The sequence below is a fragment of the Narcine bancroftii genome, chromosome 4 (assembly GCF_036971445.1).
Source record: "Narcine bancroftii isolate sNarBan1 chromosome 4, sNarBan1.hap1, whole genome shotgun sequence".
NCBI classification, from domain to species: Eukaryota; Metazoa; Chordata; class Chondrichthyes; order Torpediniformes; family Narcinidae; genus Narcine; species Narcine bancroftii.
The window spans coordinates 278,793,986-278,811,016 of NC_091472.1; the positions used below are offsets into that span (position 1 = coordinate 278,793,986).

Below are 17,031 nucleotides of genomic sequence, written 5' to 3' on the forward strand. Positions count from 1 at the left end.
AAGCTTATTTCTTTTATATGGTTTTGTACACACCTCTCTGAGATTAGAAATTGTACTCTTACTTGTATTTAATTTTGTTTGAATCCTCAAATGATGGTTTCCCTGCATCTGCTGGCATGGCACATTCTCCTTTGATGCCTCCCCATGTCACTTCCCAACCTGTACACCAGTCTATCACTCATTATCTTCTCCCATGTTCTGTACTCAAAATAACATACTTCATTGTGGTTACTTCATAATTCCTTTGACACTACCAATATCTGAGCATGAATTGCAAAGTTTTTTTTTCTCAGCCCATCAAAATCTCTGATCGCGGTATTTATTTTCAATGACATAGCCTTTTACAAGAAAAGGAAAGGATGGCATGGTTAGTACAACGCTCTTACGATCTGATTTCAAATTTGTGCTGTTTGTCAGGTCTTCATATGTTCTGCCTATGATGCATGGGATTTCTTTGGTTTCCTCGTACCCTCCACAACGTACAGGGTCCGTAGTTTAATTGGGTGTAATCGGGTGGCATGTGTTTTGTTGGCTTGAAGGGATTTCTACTATACTGTATATATATAAAATTATAAACATTATTTTAGTCATTTTATAAATATTGCTTTTGATACTTCCAGAAAGGACAGAGTCCATTTATGGTAAGAAAAACATAGCAATCTGAGAAATATTGCGCTCACAAACTGCACCATAGCAAAACCAGGGCAGCACAGTAGTATTGCGGTTCGCACAAAGTGTATGGGGGTTTATTGGTTAATTGAGTGTTTATGGGCAGCACAGGCTTGTGTATGTCTCAATTAAAAATTTAATAAAAAAACAATACTCAAAGTTGTTCCCTTCTACTGGGAAACCCCATCTCATTTCACTTCTACCACATGCTAACAATCTTCCCATTCTTACCAACATCTAATATCCTACTTTCTGGAATCCCTCCAGCCTTTGGAATTTAATGTATATCATGTAAATTTAAAAAAAAAAGGATAAATTTAGCTGTAATAAAGTATAATGACTTCATTTCCACGATAGATCCATTAATCATAATATCTATGCATAAATTACCTATTTATTAACGTAGTAAAAGTGAAATTTTAGTTCTTCAATCCTAACTCAATATCCTGAATAATACATTGGGTGCAATTCAAAAATGTTTAAGAATTCATAATGCAAAATTCAGCCAGCAAGTTCAAAAGATTCAGATATACATCTGAAAATATACATTCCAAGAACTTGCTGTTTGATTTATCTTACTAGCATCTTGTCCTTGCACTTAGTTGATGAAAAGTTGAGATTAATGGATTAAGAGATGACCAAGTTAGAGAGAAACGAAAGGGTGCAAAGATAGAGGTGGAGAGCATTCAGATGTATATGGAGATGTAGAACTTTGTTTATGGTGATCAGAGTAAGGGGGTTTATGAACGACTTTGGGGATTATTGATCGTGAGTGGAGGAAGCCATAAATGGTATTGGGGAAAATCTTGGAAATGTAACTAAATTTTAAAAAATAAAGATATCTATAGTAGTATTTGTCTTTCATAGTTGAGCCACCTGTCAGTTCATGAAGGGTAAGTACCACTTATCTAAATTATCATTTGCTTTATCACAATTCTGCAAACACGAAGTATATCTCTGGCTAGGTTCACAACCAATCAACACCAAATCTCTTCCCCAGCAGAAGAATCACAAATTGCCATGTTATAAAAAATGTCATCATGTGTAGATTCCCAAGTCTACAAAAGGAGAATCAGATTATCAATGTCCTGAACAAAACAAAATCCAGAGACAGGAAACAACAAAGTGAGAAACATTACAGAAGAGTGACAGGTGAGATTCCAATGGATTAGAGAAATCTGCCCAAACCTAGTATTCGAAATATTTTTCACAATACTTCTATATCTATTGAAAGTTTTTAGCCCTATGTTAAGTCTAGGACCAGGCTTCATGCAATACTAAATATATCAGTGTTAGTTGCCCTTCAGCATATAGCTCAGAAAGTCACTGGCAAATCCCTCCCTACATGATCACTATCTTTTTTCCAATGAGTTCCCTCTCATGTAAGGTCACAACGGCCTTTGAGGAAACCATTTTATGAAGCTGTACAAATTTCCCAACACTAAAATTATAAATAAGCATAAATATCATTTTGATTGTATCGGAGGAGTTATGAAAAGAGAGATATAACATGAGAATGAAATTTTTAGGTTGGTTTTGAAAGACAATGAAATGGGCAGAAAGAATTGTACTCAATCATCAAATTCCTGTAATTTGACCACGTTGCCCAATTTTGTAACTGTTGTGTGCGTGATTGAAAATATTATTAAATAACCCTGCCTCTGCTATTACCCAAGTATTTATTGCCATCTATCAATTAAAGAAAGGCTAAGTAGAACTAATCAAATGATATCAGCACTTTTTCTTACTGGGTAGAAAGTTATGGTACTAACTTTCCTTTCAGGTAATTATCTGTCAATACTAAATGCAGATTTTTTCATCCTCTATTCATTAAGATGCCCAAAGGGTAAAATTGATCCTAATCAGGAAAATGAATAGACATCCAAATGCTGATGTGGTAATTCACAAACCCAACCTTAATAGTTCAAAGGGATCAATGAAAAAAGAAGAATGTTCAGTTTTCTGGTGGTGATCCTAATTGGAATTCACCTCTGGTTGTTTGGAATAGTCTATTACCTGTTAAATTGTAGTGAAAGTGAAAGCAGTTCTTGTTGAGAACACAGGGTTCCACCTCAGAGGTTTCAGGGCAGGTTTTCCCATCCACTGGTAGACGCAGAGGATATCGAATTCGAACTCGAGTGTTCAAGATGTTGCATTCCTATATAAAGTTTCCACATAAGAAAATGTGAATAGCCACATTCAACCTAAATTAGTTAGGAAACTCAAAATGGAAACAAAAGTACTGAAAGTGTACACCATTTTTTATTTGCAAAAACATAATGTGGTGACTTGAGAAGATATAAAGATTCTAAGTTTTTTTTCACCTTTTAATGACGCAATAATTAAAATGAAATGTTTTGGTGGTTTAATTTAAAAGCACAAGCTATTTTTGCTCACTCTTGCTACCAATTAGTTGTTTAGAACTATACTCAGCAAATAATTAACAGTAAAAAGAGATGTTTTGGTGTACATTCCATCTAATTAAATAAAACTAAAATACAGCATATGCTGGAAATATCTGAGACAAAATCAGAAACTGCTGGACATTTGTTAAATGATTTATAATCACCCTATCAAAAATATTCTCTCTGTTTCACCATTTGCCTGCCCCATCTTCTTGATAACCTAAAATTAACTGGATTTTTTTTAAAATCTGACAGTTTTGATGAAGGTTCTAGAGACTATTAAATAAGTACATGGAACAGAGACACAATGCTCTGGGCAAAAGGGCCTGTACTGTGGGTGTGGGTGTGTATATACACGTGCTGGAAAAGGGAAATTGTGCCAGGGAACATGCGAAAAGCTAATGCCACTTCTATAATAAAATATTATATAAAATTGTTTTGTAATGAGAATACAAATATACTATTAGCTAAATTACGGCCACAGAATATGTGATAAATCCTTTTGGTAAAGGTTTAGCATGAAAACAAAGAAACTAATTATATAATTAAGAGTAACCAACAGATCCTAAAAAGTAAAGCTATGTTTGTTCAATATTACCAATGACTTTAAAATAACTGAAAAGGTAGATCAGAGAAATATAGATACAATATCCTCTAAGTTTCAGAATGCCTTCAATTAGGTGTTACACTGGACTTGTGATGACACTCAGAAATGCAAAGTTGGGACAATTGGGAGAATGGATTGAAAATTAGTTACTGGATAGAAAGCCATCAAATTGCAAATGTTTAGAACTTCACAAGGATCAATGCTGGGCCCACTGTTGATGTTCAATTACAACTTGTAGATGATATTAAAGTTGGGAGGGTTGTCATTCATTCATTCATTCATTCATTCATTCATTCATTCATTCATTCATGCAGAGATACACCATGAAAAACACAGGAAAGTACTAACATACACAGTATGGAAAAGTAATTGGAAAATTGATTTTAACATTTTGGTAAGAGGAGCAAAGACGTCAAATATTTAATTCCAACATAGAGAAGATGTGCAGAGGAGATCTGTTACTCTCCACATCTATCATTAAGTATGTTCAAGCTCCATATGTCTTTCTTGATTATAGCAGTATAAAGAATTACTAAGATTGGGTTCTTATGTTCTTGTTAGTTGGGCCATAAAAATGTAAAACATGGGGTGATATTCTGAGAGAATGTTAAATTTTTGCAGAACTAAGTCGGCCATGTCTAAAGATTTTGGAACTCTTCTGATTCATTAATAAAAATAAGGCACTGTAGAAGCACCAGAGAACATTTACCCAACATCCATTATGTATCCTTTGGCTTAGGCACCATTTTAACATATCTGTGAAACACTAAAGTATATTTTTACCAAATTAATTTTACTTCTTAAATGAATATTATTATAGGAACTTTTACCTTGAACCTTAAGGTTTGATAAAAATTAGTATTTTTTGTCACAATTTTCTAATTTATCAATCTAGATATTTCACATAATTTCACAACTGCTTAACAATTGAAGGCATAGAAATTGAAGGTAAAACAGTGAAGTACAGGAAGAAGCACACTGAGACTCACAGGTGCCAATTTACATGAATTCCATCAGTCCATGAGATCTTTATCCCTCCATTCCAAACCAGTTCATGAGCCTCCCAATTTGCACATTCCAATTTGGCAAATCACTACTAATGAATCTGATTTCACTACCTTCCCTCTTTCAGGCATCTACCACTCTAAGAGTAAAAAAAAACATGCCATGCAAAGTTTCCTTTCACTTTAAAGCCATGTCTTCTAGTACTCAACATTTCCATACTTCTCACAATTTTATAGATTTATAAGATTGTGCTTTAGGTTCCAACATTCCAAACACAAGTTTTCCAATCTTTCCTTGTAGTTAATACCTCTCCTACAGGCAACACCCTGATGAACCTCTTCTGCTCTCTCTCTCTCCAAATCACCCACATTCTTCCTGCGCTGTGGCGATCAGAAATAAACACAATATTCCAAATATGGCTGACCCAAATTCTTTATACAGCTGCTAACCTTTATAGAAAAAAGCCCCAACCAAAGAGGCAAGAAAGCCCTTCATTTTCTTCACCATCTTGTCTGTGTTCTGCCATTTTCAGGGAACTATGGTGATGTAGCCCCAAGATCCCTCTGGACATCAATGCTGAGATTGTTGTCAGTGCTGAAACTTCTAACTTTAGTCTCACGGAAATAAGCTTTGCCAGTATCATTTTTGTGTAAAATCCTGACAGAATTTAATATCTATCCTGGATTTTACTGAGATATTTGATGTTATAAAATTTGGTTACCCACAATTTGGAGTACATGCATGGCTGTGGGAATTTACCAAGACAAAAAACAGCATTTGCATAAGATAATTACTTTTTAATCATTTATTTATTTTGCATAAAAAATAATTACATTTAGCAATTTTGAAAATGTCTTCTCTAGTGCCTAACTTGTTTTAAGTGTTTTATATGCTGGAAATTTTGCCTAATGGGGAAGTTCATGTAGGTTATGGCTGGTGCTCCCAAAGGATGTTCGGTCACTATTGTGTGTGTGGGGGGGGGGGGGGGGAGTGGCTCCCTTCCTATTGCTAGTGGTTCCGTGGTCTCCCCGCCTGAAACTCATTCATAAGTCACACCACCTGTCAGTACTTGGTGTACTTTTTGCCCCACTGAAAGTTCCAAAGTTATAGGCAATGTTACAAACTGCAGGTGGAATGCCAAGTTAATATTGGGCTCAGACCACTGGTCAGTGAACACCTTGCCATTGGCCGATTCAAATCACTCAGCGACCTTATTGGCTAGAGCCCTGTATTTAGCACCAGCACAGAGGCCACTAGCTCTCTCTGCCTTTTGGTGCTAGCCCTAGACTCTGCTCCATGCCAGGTCATTGCTGCAGAGGTTGTTTGGAAGGGTCATGCGTAAGGTGCACATGGCACTGAGGGTGAGCCGTGGAATTGCTATAGCTCAAATTGATATAGATCAATACTGGGAGGAGAGCCGCCACTCTCAGCTGATCAGGGGTCCGAGGGTATGCAAATACCCCTGTGGGTAGAGTGGAACAGGATCCATCTCCCCTTATTCAGGGGTCCAGGAGGGTGTGTATAACCCCTTGCGTATAAGATGCGAATGACTACATCGCCTGTGTAAATTAATACTTGTGTACTGTCTAATGTTCTTCCCTGCTTGTTTCCTGTTATGATCAGTTCCCACACTCCCTTATAAATTGTGCACATATGTTCCCACACTTAGAAACTCTGTGCTTCTGTTCCCATGCTCCCTAATAAATTCTCTCTTATAATTGTTGTGTTAATAAAGGTACGTTTGATTGCAAAATCTTGTGTCCAGACTTGTCTCTCTTTGAACCCACCAAACCTGATTCTTTTTCAACAGAACAGTCACTCAGCTAGAAACAAATCTCATAATTAGCAGGAATCTGGACTGGCCACTAAACTCTGTCACCTCATTCCACTCAGAGTTCAACAGTTTTGCTGTACTACACAGATGTGCTGCACAGTACAAGATCCCATTAAATTCAATGGGAATTCTTTGTGTAGCATGGGGACTAAGATTTCCTGTATATTTAACATATCGAATATATAAAGCAATGTCCCATTCAATGAGATGCCACAAATGATAAACAGTTAAGAATTAATAGGACAATCAAATTCAACAAAACAGAGTAACCACAAATATCTACACCAACATGTTAACATATTGGTAATTCTTTTGGACTCCAGCAGAGTGAATTAGAACTTCACATAATGTTTCAGTATTAACAAGAGCCTTTAACACTATATTAAATAATATTTTACTCACATTTGCAAGTGTCCAAATGACAAACCCTTGAAAAATTAAAATCATGTTATGTTCTATATATCCTTACAACAGAAAGATTGAGGTCTGTTCAGAAGACTTTTATTTTCGCTGTTTGCCAGCCAATTTCAGAGTTGGACTTGAATGTTAAAAGTTGAATGGCAATTTTGTTGGCTTCAATATCCACCTTCAATAAACTTAAAATGAACCACTTAAAAGATACAACTCTACCAAATGCCACTGACTCAAAGATTAAAAGTTCAAATCTTCCATCTCTAACCTGAAGGTTGTAAGGAGCATTTCATTTCAGGCACCATACCACACTGTTAAGTTTAAACAGTACATTTTATACACCCACTTTCAAATTGGATCCTTCTTAATTCATTTCAGTTGGGTTACATGCAAACTGATTAACAATATCAAATATATCAAACAAACATATTAAACAGAAATACTCCTTAAGCAAAAATACTAAAACGATCAACTTCATTTACTGAAATTGTTATTTTGATTTGGATTTGATGTGTTATTTATTATCCATGCAGTATTGCACTGATTTGTTTGTTCACAAAAAATCAATTTTCATATGTTCTTGTTTCCAAGAATAAAACAATGTTTCAATTAGGTAAATGATCCTGGGCATACAACCTCAGACTGACTGCAAAACAAAATATTCCCTACACATCAATCTCAGTGGTTTCAGAGGACATGAATGGCAGACATGCACAAGTCCTCAAATTTCCGAGTTTATCAGATGCTTAGAACAAAATACCTACTTTTGGACATAAACTCCATTGTCCCCAGTCTGACATAACACAGTCACCTGGACAGTAGAGCGAACACGGACGGACTCCAGCTGGTGTTTCATTGTAAGCACACAATGTATCATCCACAATTTCTCCAGGACCATTGGCTGTGTTATGCACACATCTAGGGAGACAAAACAAACTTTCCAACAAGTGAAGAACGTAAAATAGATTTTCTGTGGCACAGTCAGCCATAAACCCATTCTAATATAGGTACACGATCCTTTATCCGGAACCCTTAGGGAACAGTGTGTTCCGAATTTCAAATTTTTCCGGATTTCGGAAAGCCCACCTGAATTGTGTTGCCGTCTCCACCCCACCCCCTTCCAGTCGCCAGGCCGTCTCCCCCAACCGCCGGTCCCTCGGCCGTCTGGCCGCCTCCCCCAACCGCCGGTCCCTCGGCCGTCTGGCCGCCTCCCCCAACCGCCGGTCCCTCGGCCGTCTGGCCGCCTCCCCCAAGTGCCGGTCCCTCGGCCGCCTCCCCCAAGTGCCGGTCCCTCGGCCGCCTCCCCCAAGTGCCGGTCCCTCGGCCGCCTCCCCCAAGTGCCGGTCCCTCGGCCGCCTCCCCCAAGTGCCGGTCCCTCGGCCGCCTCCCCCAAGTGCCGGTCCCTCGGCCGCCTCCCCCAAGTGCCGGTCCCTCGGCCGCCTCCCCCAAGTGCCGGTCCCTCGGCCGCCTCCCCCAAGTGCCGGTCCCTCGGCCGCCTCCCCCAAGTGCCGGTCCCTCGGCCGCCTCCCCCAAGTGCCGGTCCCTCGGCCGCCTCCCCCAAGTGCCGGTCCCTCGGCCGCCTCCCCCAAGTGCCGGTCCCTCGGCCGCCTCCCCCAAGTGCCGGTCCCTCGGCCGCCTCCCCCAAGTGCCGGTCCCTCGGCCGCCTCCCCCAAGTGCCGGTCCCTCGGCCGCCTCCCCCAAGTGCCGGTCCCTCGGCCGCCTCCCCCAAGTGCCGGTCCCTCGGCCGCCTCCCCCAAGTGCCGGTCCCTCGGCCGCCTCCCCCAAGTGCCGGTCCCTCGGCCGCCTCCCCCAAGTGCCGGTCCCTCGGCCGCCTCCCCCAAGTGCCGGTCCCTCGGCCGCCTCCCCCAAGTGCCGGTCCCTCGGCCGCCTCCCCCAAGTGCCGGTCCCTCGGCCGCCTCCCCCAAGTGCCGGTCCCTCGGCCGCCTCCCCCAAGTGCCGGTCCCTCGGCCGCCTCCCCCAAGTGCCGGTCCCTCGGCCGCCTCCCCCAAGTGCCGGTCCCTCGGCCGCCTCCCCCAAGTGCCGGTCCCTCGGCCGCCTCCCCCAAGTGCCGGTCCCTCGGCCGCCTCCCCCAAGTGCCGGTCCCTCGGCCGCCTCCCCCAAGTGCCGGTCCCTCGGCCGTCTCCCGCAAGCACTGGCCGCCCAACTGCCTCTCTCCCCACTTACCGGATTTTGGAGCTTTCTGGATTTTAGATGTCCGGATAAAGGATTGTGTACCTATATTGCAAACTTTTATTATCCATGACGTTGATGATGAATAAAACACAAAGAAATTCTACTTTTAAGGAAATGGCTCTGCTGATCTTCAGAAGGAATAAGGAATGGAAGAGGTCATAACTCAGGTGTGTGGCTGGTGAAGTAGTTGTATTTCACATGTAACTGAAATGAGTCACATCTTGCAAAAAGATCGGAACCACCCGAGATTATTGAGAATGTGGTCGCAGATGGTTTGAAGGCATAACTACACAAAAGTAATGAAAATCCATAGCGTTAAACACTTCAGAGTTTGCTCTCTGGATGGCATAGAGCCCCTCCATTCAATACAATCTAGTTTTGACACTTAACCTTGTGTTCCATGCCTGCCATCAAATAAAGAAACTTTCCATCAACCCTTTGTCCATCTTAGAACATTATAAGTATTTCTGCCCACATGCCTTTTGCCAATAGATTATCTAAGTTGACACCAAAACAGCTGCACACTTCAATTTACAATTCTACCAAAGTGTAACATTCAATACCACAGCAGTTCCTTAAAGCAAGTCATGGGAAGTTTTAAAAATATAATTCATGCTGCAAATATATACTTGAAATATGGAGTTGAAGGCAAAAAAAAAAAACAAAGCATTCTTGTCAGGTTATGTAGGTGACCTTAATTTACAACTGTACAAGGAATCATTGAGTTTGAATATGGACCTCAAGTCTGGCTAGCACATTCAAGAGGTAACAAGAGAGAAAACCATCCTCTGTTCTCTATTCCCAGTCTGGTTCTCGAATCCCCTCTATTCCAAATCAGTGAGCTGGTTTTTCCCACTCTCTGCATTCAATTACCCTAATCTCTATCTTGTTTCAACCATGGCTCTGATTACTTATGCTCTGAATCTCAGTCTTCCTTAAATCCAGACTTCCAATACATCTCTGGCTTCCAACACTGCTCCTCCATCTATTTTCCCTTCTTCAAAACTGTGTCAGCATATTATCAACTGGAATTTCTGGCACTTACTTCAGGATCCCTCCACCAGTTACATTTTCCCCTCTCCACTTTCCATAGGGACCACAACCTCCATGATTACCTCGTGCACTCACCCTCCCCCACCCCCCCCCAGCACCTTCCCCTGTGGCTACAGGAGGTGCAACACTTGTGTCCACATCTCCTCCCTCACCACCATCCAGGACCCCAAACAGGCCTTTCAAGTGAAGCAACATTTCACTTGTATACCCACAGGACTGATTTACTGCATCTGGTGCTCCCTTTGTGGCCTTCTCTACATCAGAAAGACTGGCTGCAAATTGGGAGTTTGTTTCACTGAGCACCTCTACTCCCTCTGTTACAACAGAGATCCCCCAGTATTCAACCATTTCAATTCTGTCACACTCCCGTACTCACATGTCTGTCCATGGCTTTGGTATTATCCTACCTTGACTACCCGCAGATTGGAAGAACCACACTTATTTTCCCTCTGGACACTCTCTAGCCAGATGGCATTAACATCGACCTCTGCTTTCTGCTAACCTGCTTGCCCTTTTTTTCCCCCTACCCCTTTCCAGTTTTTCCAGTCCCCCCCCTCCACTCTGCCATCCCTCCTCCCCCTGATCACTGCTGTCCCCTCCCTCCCTTCTCCATCTATCATCTCCTGCCTTCTCTCTTCCTCCCCCATACATTTATACAGACAGCTGCCGACATTCTTCCATACCTTGGGGGTAAAACACAAGATTCCATTGACACTGTGGTTAAGTGAAAAAACACACAAATGCTGGAGAAACTCAGCAGGTCAAACAGTGCCTTTATGTCGCAAAGGTGAAGATCCATCACCAATGTTTCGGGCTTGAGCCCTTCATACCTTGATTAAGGGCTCAAGCCCAAAACATTGGTTATGTATTTTTACCTTTGTTGCATCAAAGACACTGTTTGATCAGCTGAGTTTTTCCAACATTTTGTTTTTAACCTCATACATTTAACCACCCAATAGTCATCTTGTGCCCATTGCCAAAAAATATAGCTTTAGGTCCTTCCCTTGAATTTAGTGGCATTCAAAGTAAGACTATTCTTTCCTGGTTTCTCAATTGTCAATTTTTTTTTTGCCTTCCACTCCACAAACCTTCCCCCTTCTGAGAGGAAATCAAAATAGATGCATCTTAAAATAGGATGGAATGAATAAAAATCAGCAAATTCTTCAAACGTAGTTGGAATTTTATCAATTAAATTTTCTTTTACTCACCTCACTTTTCTAACCTGTACACCTTCTTCACAGCTGTGTGTTGTCTCCTGGTGATTGATTCTGCATTCTGACCAAGGTTCAGCTATCCAACTATATTTACCGCAATCTCTATAACACGGAATTTTGTCATACACCTAAGGACATAAAAATATAAGAACCTAAGAAATAGGAGCTGGTTTAAACTCTTTTGGCAGCTCTGTCATTTGATATTATCCAGGCTAATCTTTAACTTCAGCACCACTTTCCTGAATCCCATAAAACATAAAATTATCATTTTCACAGAGTTCAAGAAGAATTCAGTTGTTATCAGCAAAAAAAGGTAGTGAAACCATAAGCGAGTGTATTTGCATATTTTAAATGTTTCATTTTCCAACACTTTATTGCTACAGAAATAAGCAAAAATTAAAGATGAGGTATCATCCTGTGCTCAACCAAATCATTAAGAAATAGCATTTAAGAGGCTTCTAGGTAGACCCACAAATATGGAGGGAATGGATGGATGTGTTTCCATGTACAAGCAGTAGAGTTTTAGTTTAATTTAGGCATCAACTTCTGTCCAGACATGGGTGTAAGGACCTCTTCCTGTGCTATACTATTCTATGTGTTAATTTATAACATCTTTTGATATATTTGGATACATTTGTTCTCACGGTAACAATTTTCACCATTGTGCCCATAACTTTTATTCGATACAATAATTTACACACAATGTAAGGGTTAAAATGTATTTCTTTCAAGCAAATACTTTTTTGTGGCTTTCAAGCAAGTGTTTAATTTATTTCATGCTGTCTCCTGGCAATGGCCAATTTGAAGGTCATAGCGTGCCTGAGAGATAACCAGGTCAGTTAGTCTTTTTTAGTTTCTTTGTTCTACAAAATGGTAAGGGACTTAGAATTTAATTTAGACATACTGAACAGTAACAGGACATTGCGGCCCATGAGTCCATGCTGTCTAATTTACATCTAATTAACCTACACCCCCGGTGCATTTTGAATGGTAGGAGGAATCCAGAGCCCCCAGGGGAAACCCAAGCAAACACGGGGAGAACGCAGAAATTAATTACAGATAGCATGGGTTTTGAACCCCAGTCCTGATCACTGATGCTGTAAAGGCACTGCGCTAACCACTTCAACCACCATGCCACAAATAATATTCTGACTACCGTTATTGACTACTTAACCATCGTTTAATCATCATTTAACAATTTTTAATCATTGTCTAACAAAGTTTTTATGAATTGCAACAATGTATAGCAACTAATAATAATGTTAAATAAACCATGGAAAATTCAATTCAACTTTAGTATGGAGTTGTTTGAATGAGTCATAGACAAAAACAACATTCTAATTCCTGCAAGTGATTATAAAGGAAATTTCTGAAACAATAAAAGATTATAGAAAGTAGGAAATTTATTTTGGAATTTAGACTGGATCAATTGGGCACAGTTTAGAGCATTTCAATCTCAAGAAGGCACAATCATTGACAGGAGCACCAAGGCCATTGAAGAAGCAGTAAGCCTTACTAAAGGATTCCTTCTGTGTGTTTAATGCAAGTCAGAACACCATTTGGAGAAACTACCACTTGTCCTTTGAGGACTGTTTTGGTTTTGGAGTTATTGTTGTGGACGTTTGATGTCTGAGTGTGATGGCCAGCTGAAGCCTGAGGAGGTTTGTGCTGAGAAAATGAAGGTCATGGATCTTAAAGAAGAATTGCAACAGCAACAATTATATACAAGTGGAAATAAAACTATTCTTCAAGCAAGACTTAATAAAAAGAAAGAAGGATTCAGCTGTTGGGAATATAAATCCCACAGAAGTAATGCAAAAACCATTTGCAGAAACTAAGATCAGCCATTTGAAAGTGTTTGAAGGTGTTCCAAAATATGGTGGTGTGAAGGATGAGCAATCTAAAAATGGAGAAAAAGTCAGATATTATGATAGATTTCTTAAATGTCAGATATCTGTCATACAGGATGAAATATGACCAGGTGATAGTATGTCAAATGCTGGAAGCAGGAGAAGCAAGTCAAGTTCTTGAACAAGCTTCAGTCAAGTATTGAATCTACATGTTTAAAGGTTCAGGCAGATATGGCAGCAGTTGAAGCAGGGAAAAAAAATGCTTCAAATTAAATTTGTCTAAGAAGAACTAGAGTAACATCAGGAGGCGCAGCTATGAAGAAAGGGGGAGAAGCTACGAAGAGAGAGGAGCAGCTCTGGAGAGAAGAGGAGCTGAAACAGGAGCAGCTAAAGAAGAATGTGTCATGAATTCTAAGCATTGAAAAATACGAGTACACGGAGACCTGATGCTTCAATCATTCTTTATTACTAAAAACTAAAATGGTTTCCTGCAGCACACAAAATATATATGTGATGACATCATATGTGATGATGTTATACATATGCAGGTTTATATTCCCAACATTCTTCCCCCCCCACCACAAAATAAATGTTTTGTGAAAATAACATGTATGCACCACTTAAACTAACTACAATAACTACAGTATCTATGTACTAATGGTGTGAATTACCACTACAGTACAACAGAAGTGTTAAGAAGTCAAATCACTATACATAGTCCTTTAGGTATTCTGGAGGACATCTTTTCTATCTTAGCAAGATAGAATTTGTCAGGAGACTTTGTGACTTCTCCAGACTCTGCCTTTTTGTGGAGTACCTCCTCCTCAGTTGGTGGTAAAGACTGTGACCTTTGCCTTTGGCAAGCCCATTTGGCATTGTGTAGAGTTCTTCTGCTGAGATGGACGTGGTGTTGGACTTCACTGCTGAGCAGGACTGCTTTGATGAGCAGTTAGGGCATCACCTTCTGAAAATATTTCTGGAACATTGTCATAGACCGGAGCCCACAATGGAAACACATCAGGGTTGTGAGCAGTGGGTGTGGCCATTGGTCAATGGTCAATGTGGCATTTCCACATTTTAGTTCCTACCAGTATGGAATAAGAACAGGGACTGTATTTTTTTCAGAATCATGCCTCTGATCCATGGCTTCCTATTGTCTCAGTAGTCCCATACCTGTATTCATTCTCCTACCTCTAGAGATCTGGCAGGTTTACTTGGAGACATAGCTTGTTCCTTGCAAAGGTCGATGTTTAGGTGCACCATGGGAAGTCTTGTCCTTAAGTCTCATCCAAACATCAATTCTGCTGGTGTTCATTTGGTAATAGAGTACTGCTTGTTGCTATATGTTATTAGGAAATCTGCGAGTTTGTGATTCCATGAAATGTTTGGAGATTTCTTCATCTTCATGGCCTTTTTAAAGTCTATATGAAACGCTCCACTTCCCCTTTCATGCTTGGGTGGTAGGGCGCTGATAAGATGTGTTGTATATTGTTATTGCATAGGAACACCTTAAAAGCATCAGATACAAACTGCGGCCCATTATCAGAGACTAGTTCTTTACATAATCTATATGATACGAACATATTTCATAGTTTCTCAACCATTTGGTTTGCTATTGTTGTTTTCATGTGTGACTCTGGCCATTTAGAGTGTCCATCGACAACAATAAGAAAATTTTCTCCCATTTAGGGACCAGCAAAATCTACATGAATCCTGTGCCATAGTTGTGATGGCTACGTGCTTTGGGTTGCTTCCACTGACAAGTGTAACATTTTTACCATTTGTTCAATATCAATGTCCATTGATGGCTACCAGACATGCATATGTGCCAAAGCTTTCATCTAAACCATCTCTGGGTGGTTGTGTGGAAATCTGATAACATGGCAGTCTGTTATTTTGTAGGAATGATTGTCCTGGTTCCCCTTAATAAACAATCTTCTTCAATTGATACTTCATTATATTGTATATAATAAGGTTTCAGTTTGGAAGAGATGGCCTTGGGTCATCCATTTCATGTGAAATATAGGACTTTTAACAGTGTAGTTTATTTCTGTACTTCTTTGCAGATAATCTTTGCTGTAATTGGTAATGAATGGAATTGTTCCTGATAAATAGCAGTAGCATCTGCTGTCCATTTAATAATCTGGTCTTTCTCTTTTGTTTCATGGAGAGGTAAGCGAGATCGGGCATCAGCATGGCTGTTTTGTGTTGCTGGTTTATGTTGTAAATTGTGATCAGATGCGGCAAGCTGCGTGGCCTACCTTTGAATTCTTGTTGCAGCTAGCATGGGAATCCTTTTTTAGGGCCTAGAATCAAACACAGGTTTATTGGCTGTTACTAAGGTAAACATTCTACAATAAAAGTATGGATAAAATAGTTTGACACCAAATATTATGGCAAGCCCTTCTTTTTTCAGTTGTGCATAATTATATTCTCAAGCCATCAAAGACTTGGAGGAAAAAGGTCACCAGTTGTTCTCCACTTTCCGTCACCTGTGACAACACCGCTCCTAAGCCCACTGATGATGCATCCACCACTAGGGTCACTTCCTTTCCTGGATCGTAGTGAACAAGAACATTGTCATGTGATATTAGTAGTTTTTTCAAACAATTGACTGTATTACTAGTTTCTTCATTCCAGAACCTTTTCTATTCTTTTCTTAGCAATTGGTTCAGGGGGCTGCATAGTGTTGACATATTTGAAATGTGCTTCAATTATGATTAATCAAACCCAGGAACGACTGCAACGCAGCTTGATTTATTGGGTAGGATGCTCTGCGGACAGCTTCAGTACCATCATGATCCATGCAGTCTCCTTCACTATGAAGCCCCTTTTCTCTTTATCTCTTCTTCCTGTAGCTCCTTTCCTTCTTGATCTTCATCCTCTTCACTGCTAGATGCCTGTGAGCTCGAGTCTTCTTCCTCTGATGGCATTGCTGAGAGGCCCCATTATTAGCTTATGCACATCACTTCTGTGTTCCTCCTGGATGCCATCTCTTCATCGTTTTGGGAGAGTGACATCAAAAGAAGTCCCTTTGAGTGGATCATTCACTTGGGGTGCTTCTCACCAGTGATAGACCTCAAGACTCTTCTTGTCTTCTCCTCGTGTCAGGCTCTAGAAAAGGCTTCAGCAGTTTTTTTTTTCTTTTTTGGAGACATATTTAAAAGCATTGTATATGTATTTAAATGTATTTCAATAACTTATCAGTTGCCCTAGGAGGGTTATTTTCCATGTCCTATCCCTAGAGTGTCACGTTCAGATTAAGACTAAAACAGGCTGTCAGAACAGACCAGTTATCTAAATCTGCCTTTTAGAAGAGACAGGAAGTTTTGGTAAATAACTTCCACTTACTTTTGAAATTTAACTGATATATATACTACTATGCTCTATGTTTGATTTTTTTCTTTGCGATGTTGAATTTTATTTTTTCGATTATAATAATTAGGTGCCAGTATTGTAAAGACCAAAATGTATTTTATGCAAGAAAATTCTGTTTTGTGGCTTTCAAGTGATTTTTTAATATATATTTCATGCCGTCTCCTGGCAACAACCATTTTGAAGGTTATAGCTTGCCTGAGAGAGATAATCAGGTCAGTTAGTCCTTTTTAATTGCTTTGTTCTACAAAACGTTAAGGGACTTAGAATGTTCTGACAACTTTTATTGACCATTTGACTATAGTTTAATCATTGTTTAACAATGTTAAATCATATAACCATATAACAGGTTTTGGCATGGAAACAGGCCATTTCAAGTCCACACTGGATCACTCAAACAACTCCGCTAGATCCC

At 40.0% G+C, this 17,031-nt stretch overlaps 1 protein-coding gene across 4 annotated transcripts in view; it reads right to left on the reverse strand.

Annotated features, from left to right (window-relative positions):
- thsd7ba (thrombospondin, type I, domain containing 7Ba) overlaps nt 1-17,031 on the reverse strand; it is a 1,034,072-nt gene that overhangs the window by 126,149 nt on the left and 890,892 nt on the right. For all 4 annotated transcript variants that reach the window (XM_069935130.1, XM_069935128.1, XM_069935129.1 and 1 more), the window contains 3 exons: nt 11,386-11,519; nt 7,696-7,849; nt 2,686-2,827 (listed from right to left, as the gene is read on the reverse strand). In XM_069935130.1, the coding sequence (XP_069791231.1) occupies nt 2,686-2,827; nt 7,696-7,849; nt 11,386-11,519 (430 nt within the window). The remainder of the gene's footprint in view (nt 1-2,685; nt 2,828-7,695; nt 7,850-11,385; nt 11,520-17,031) is intronic.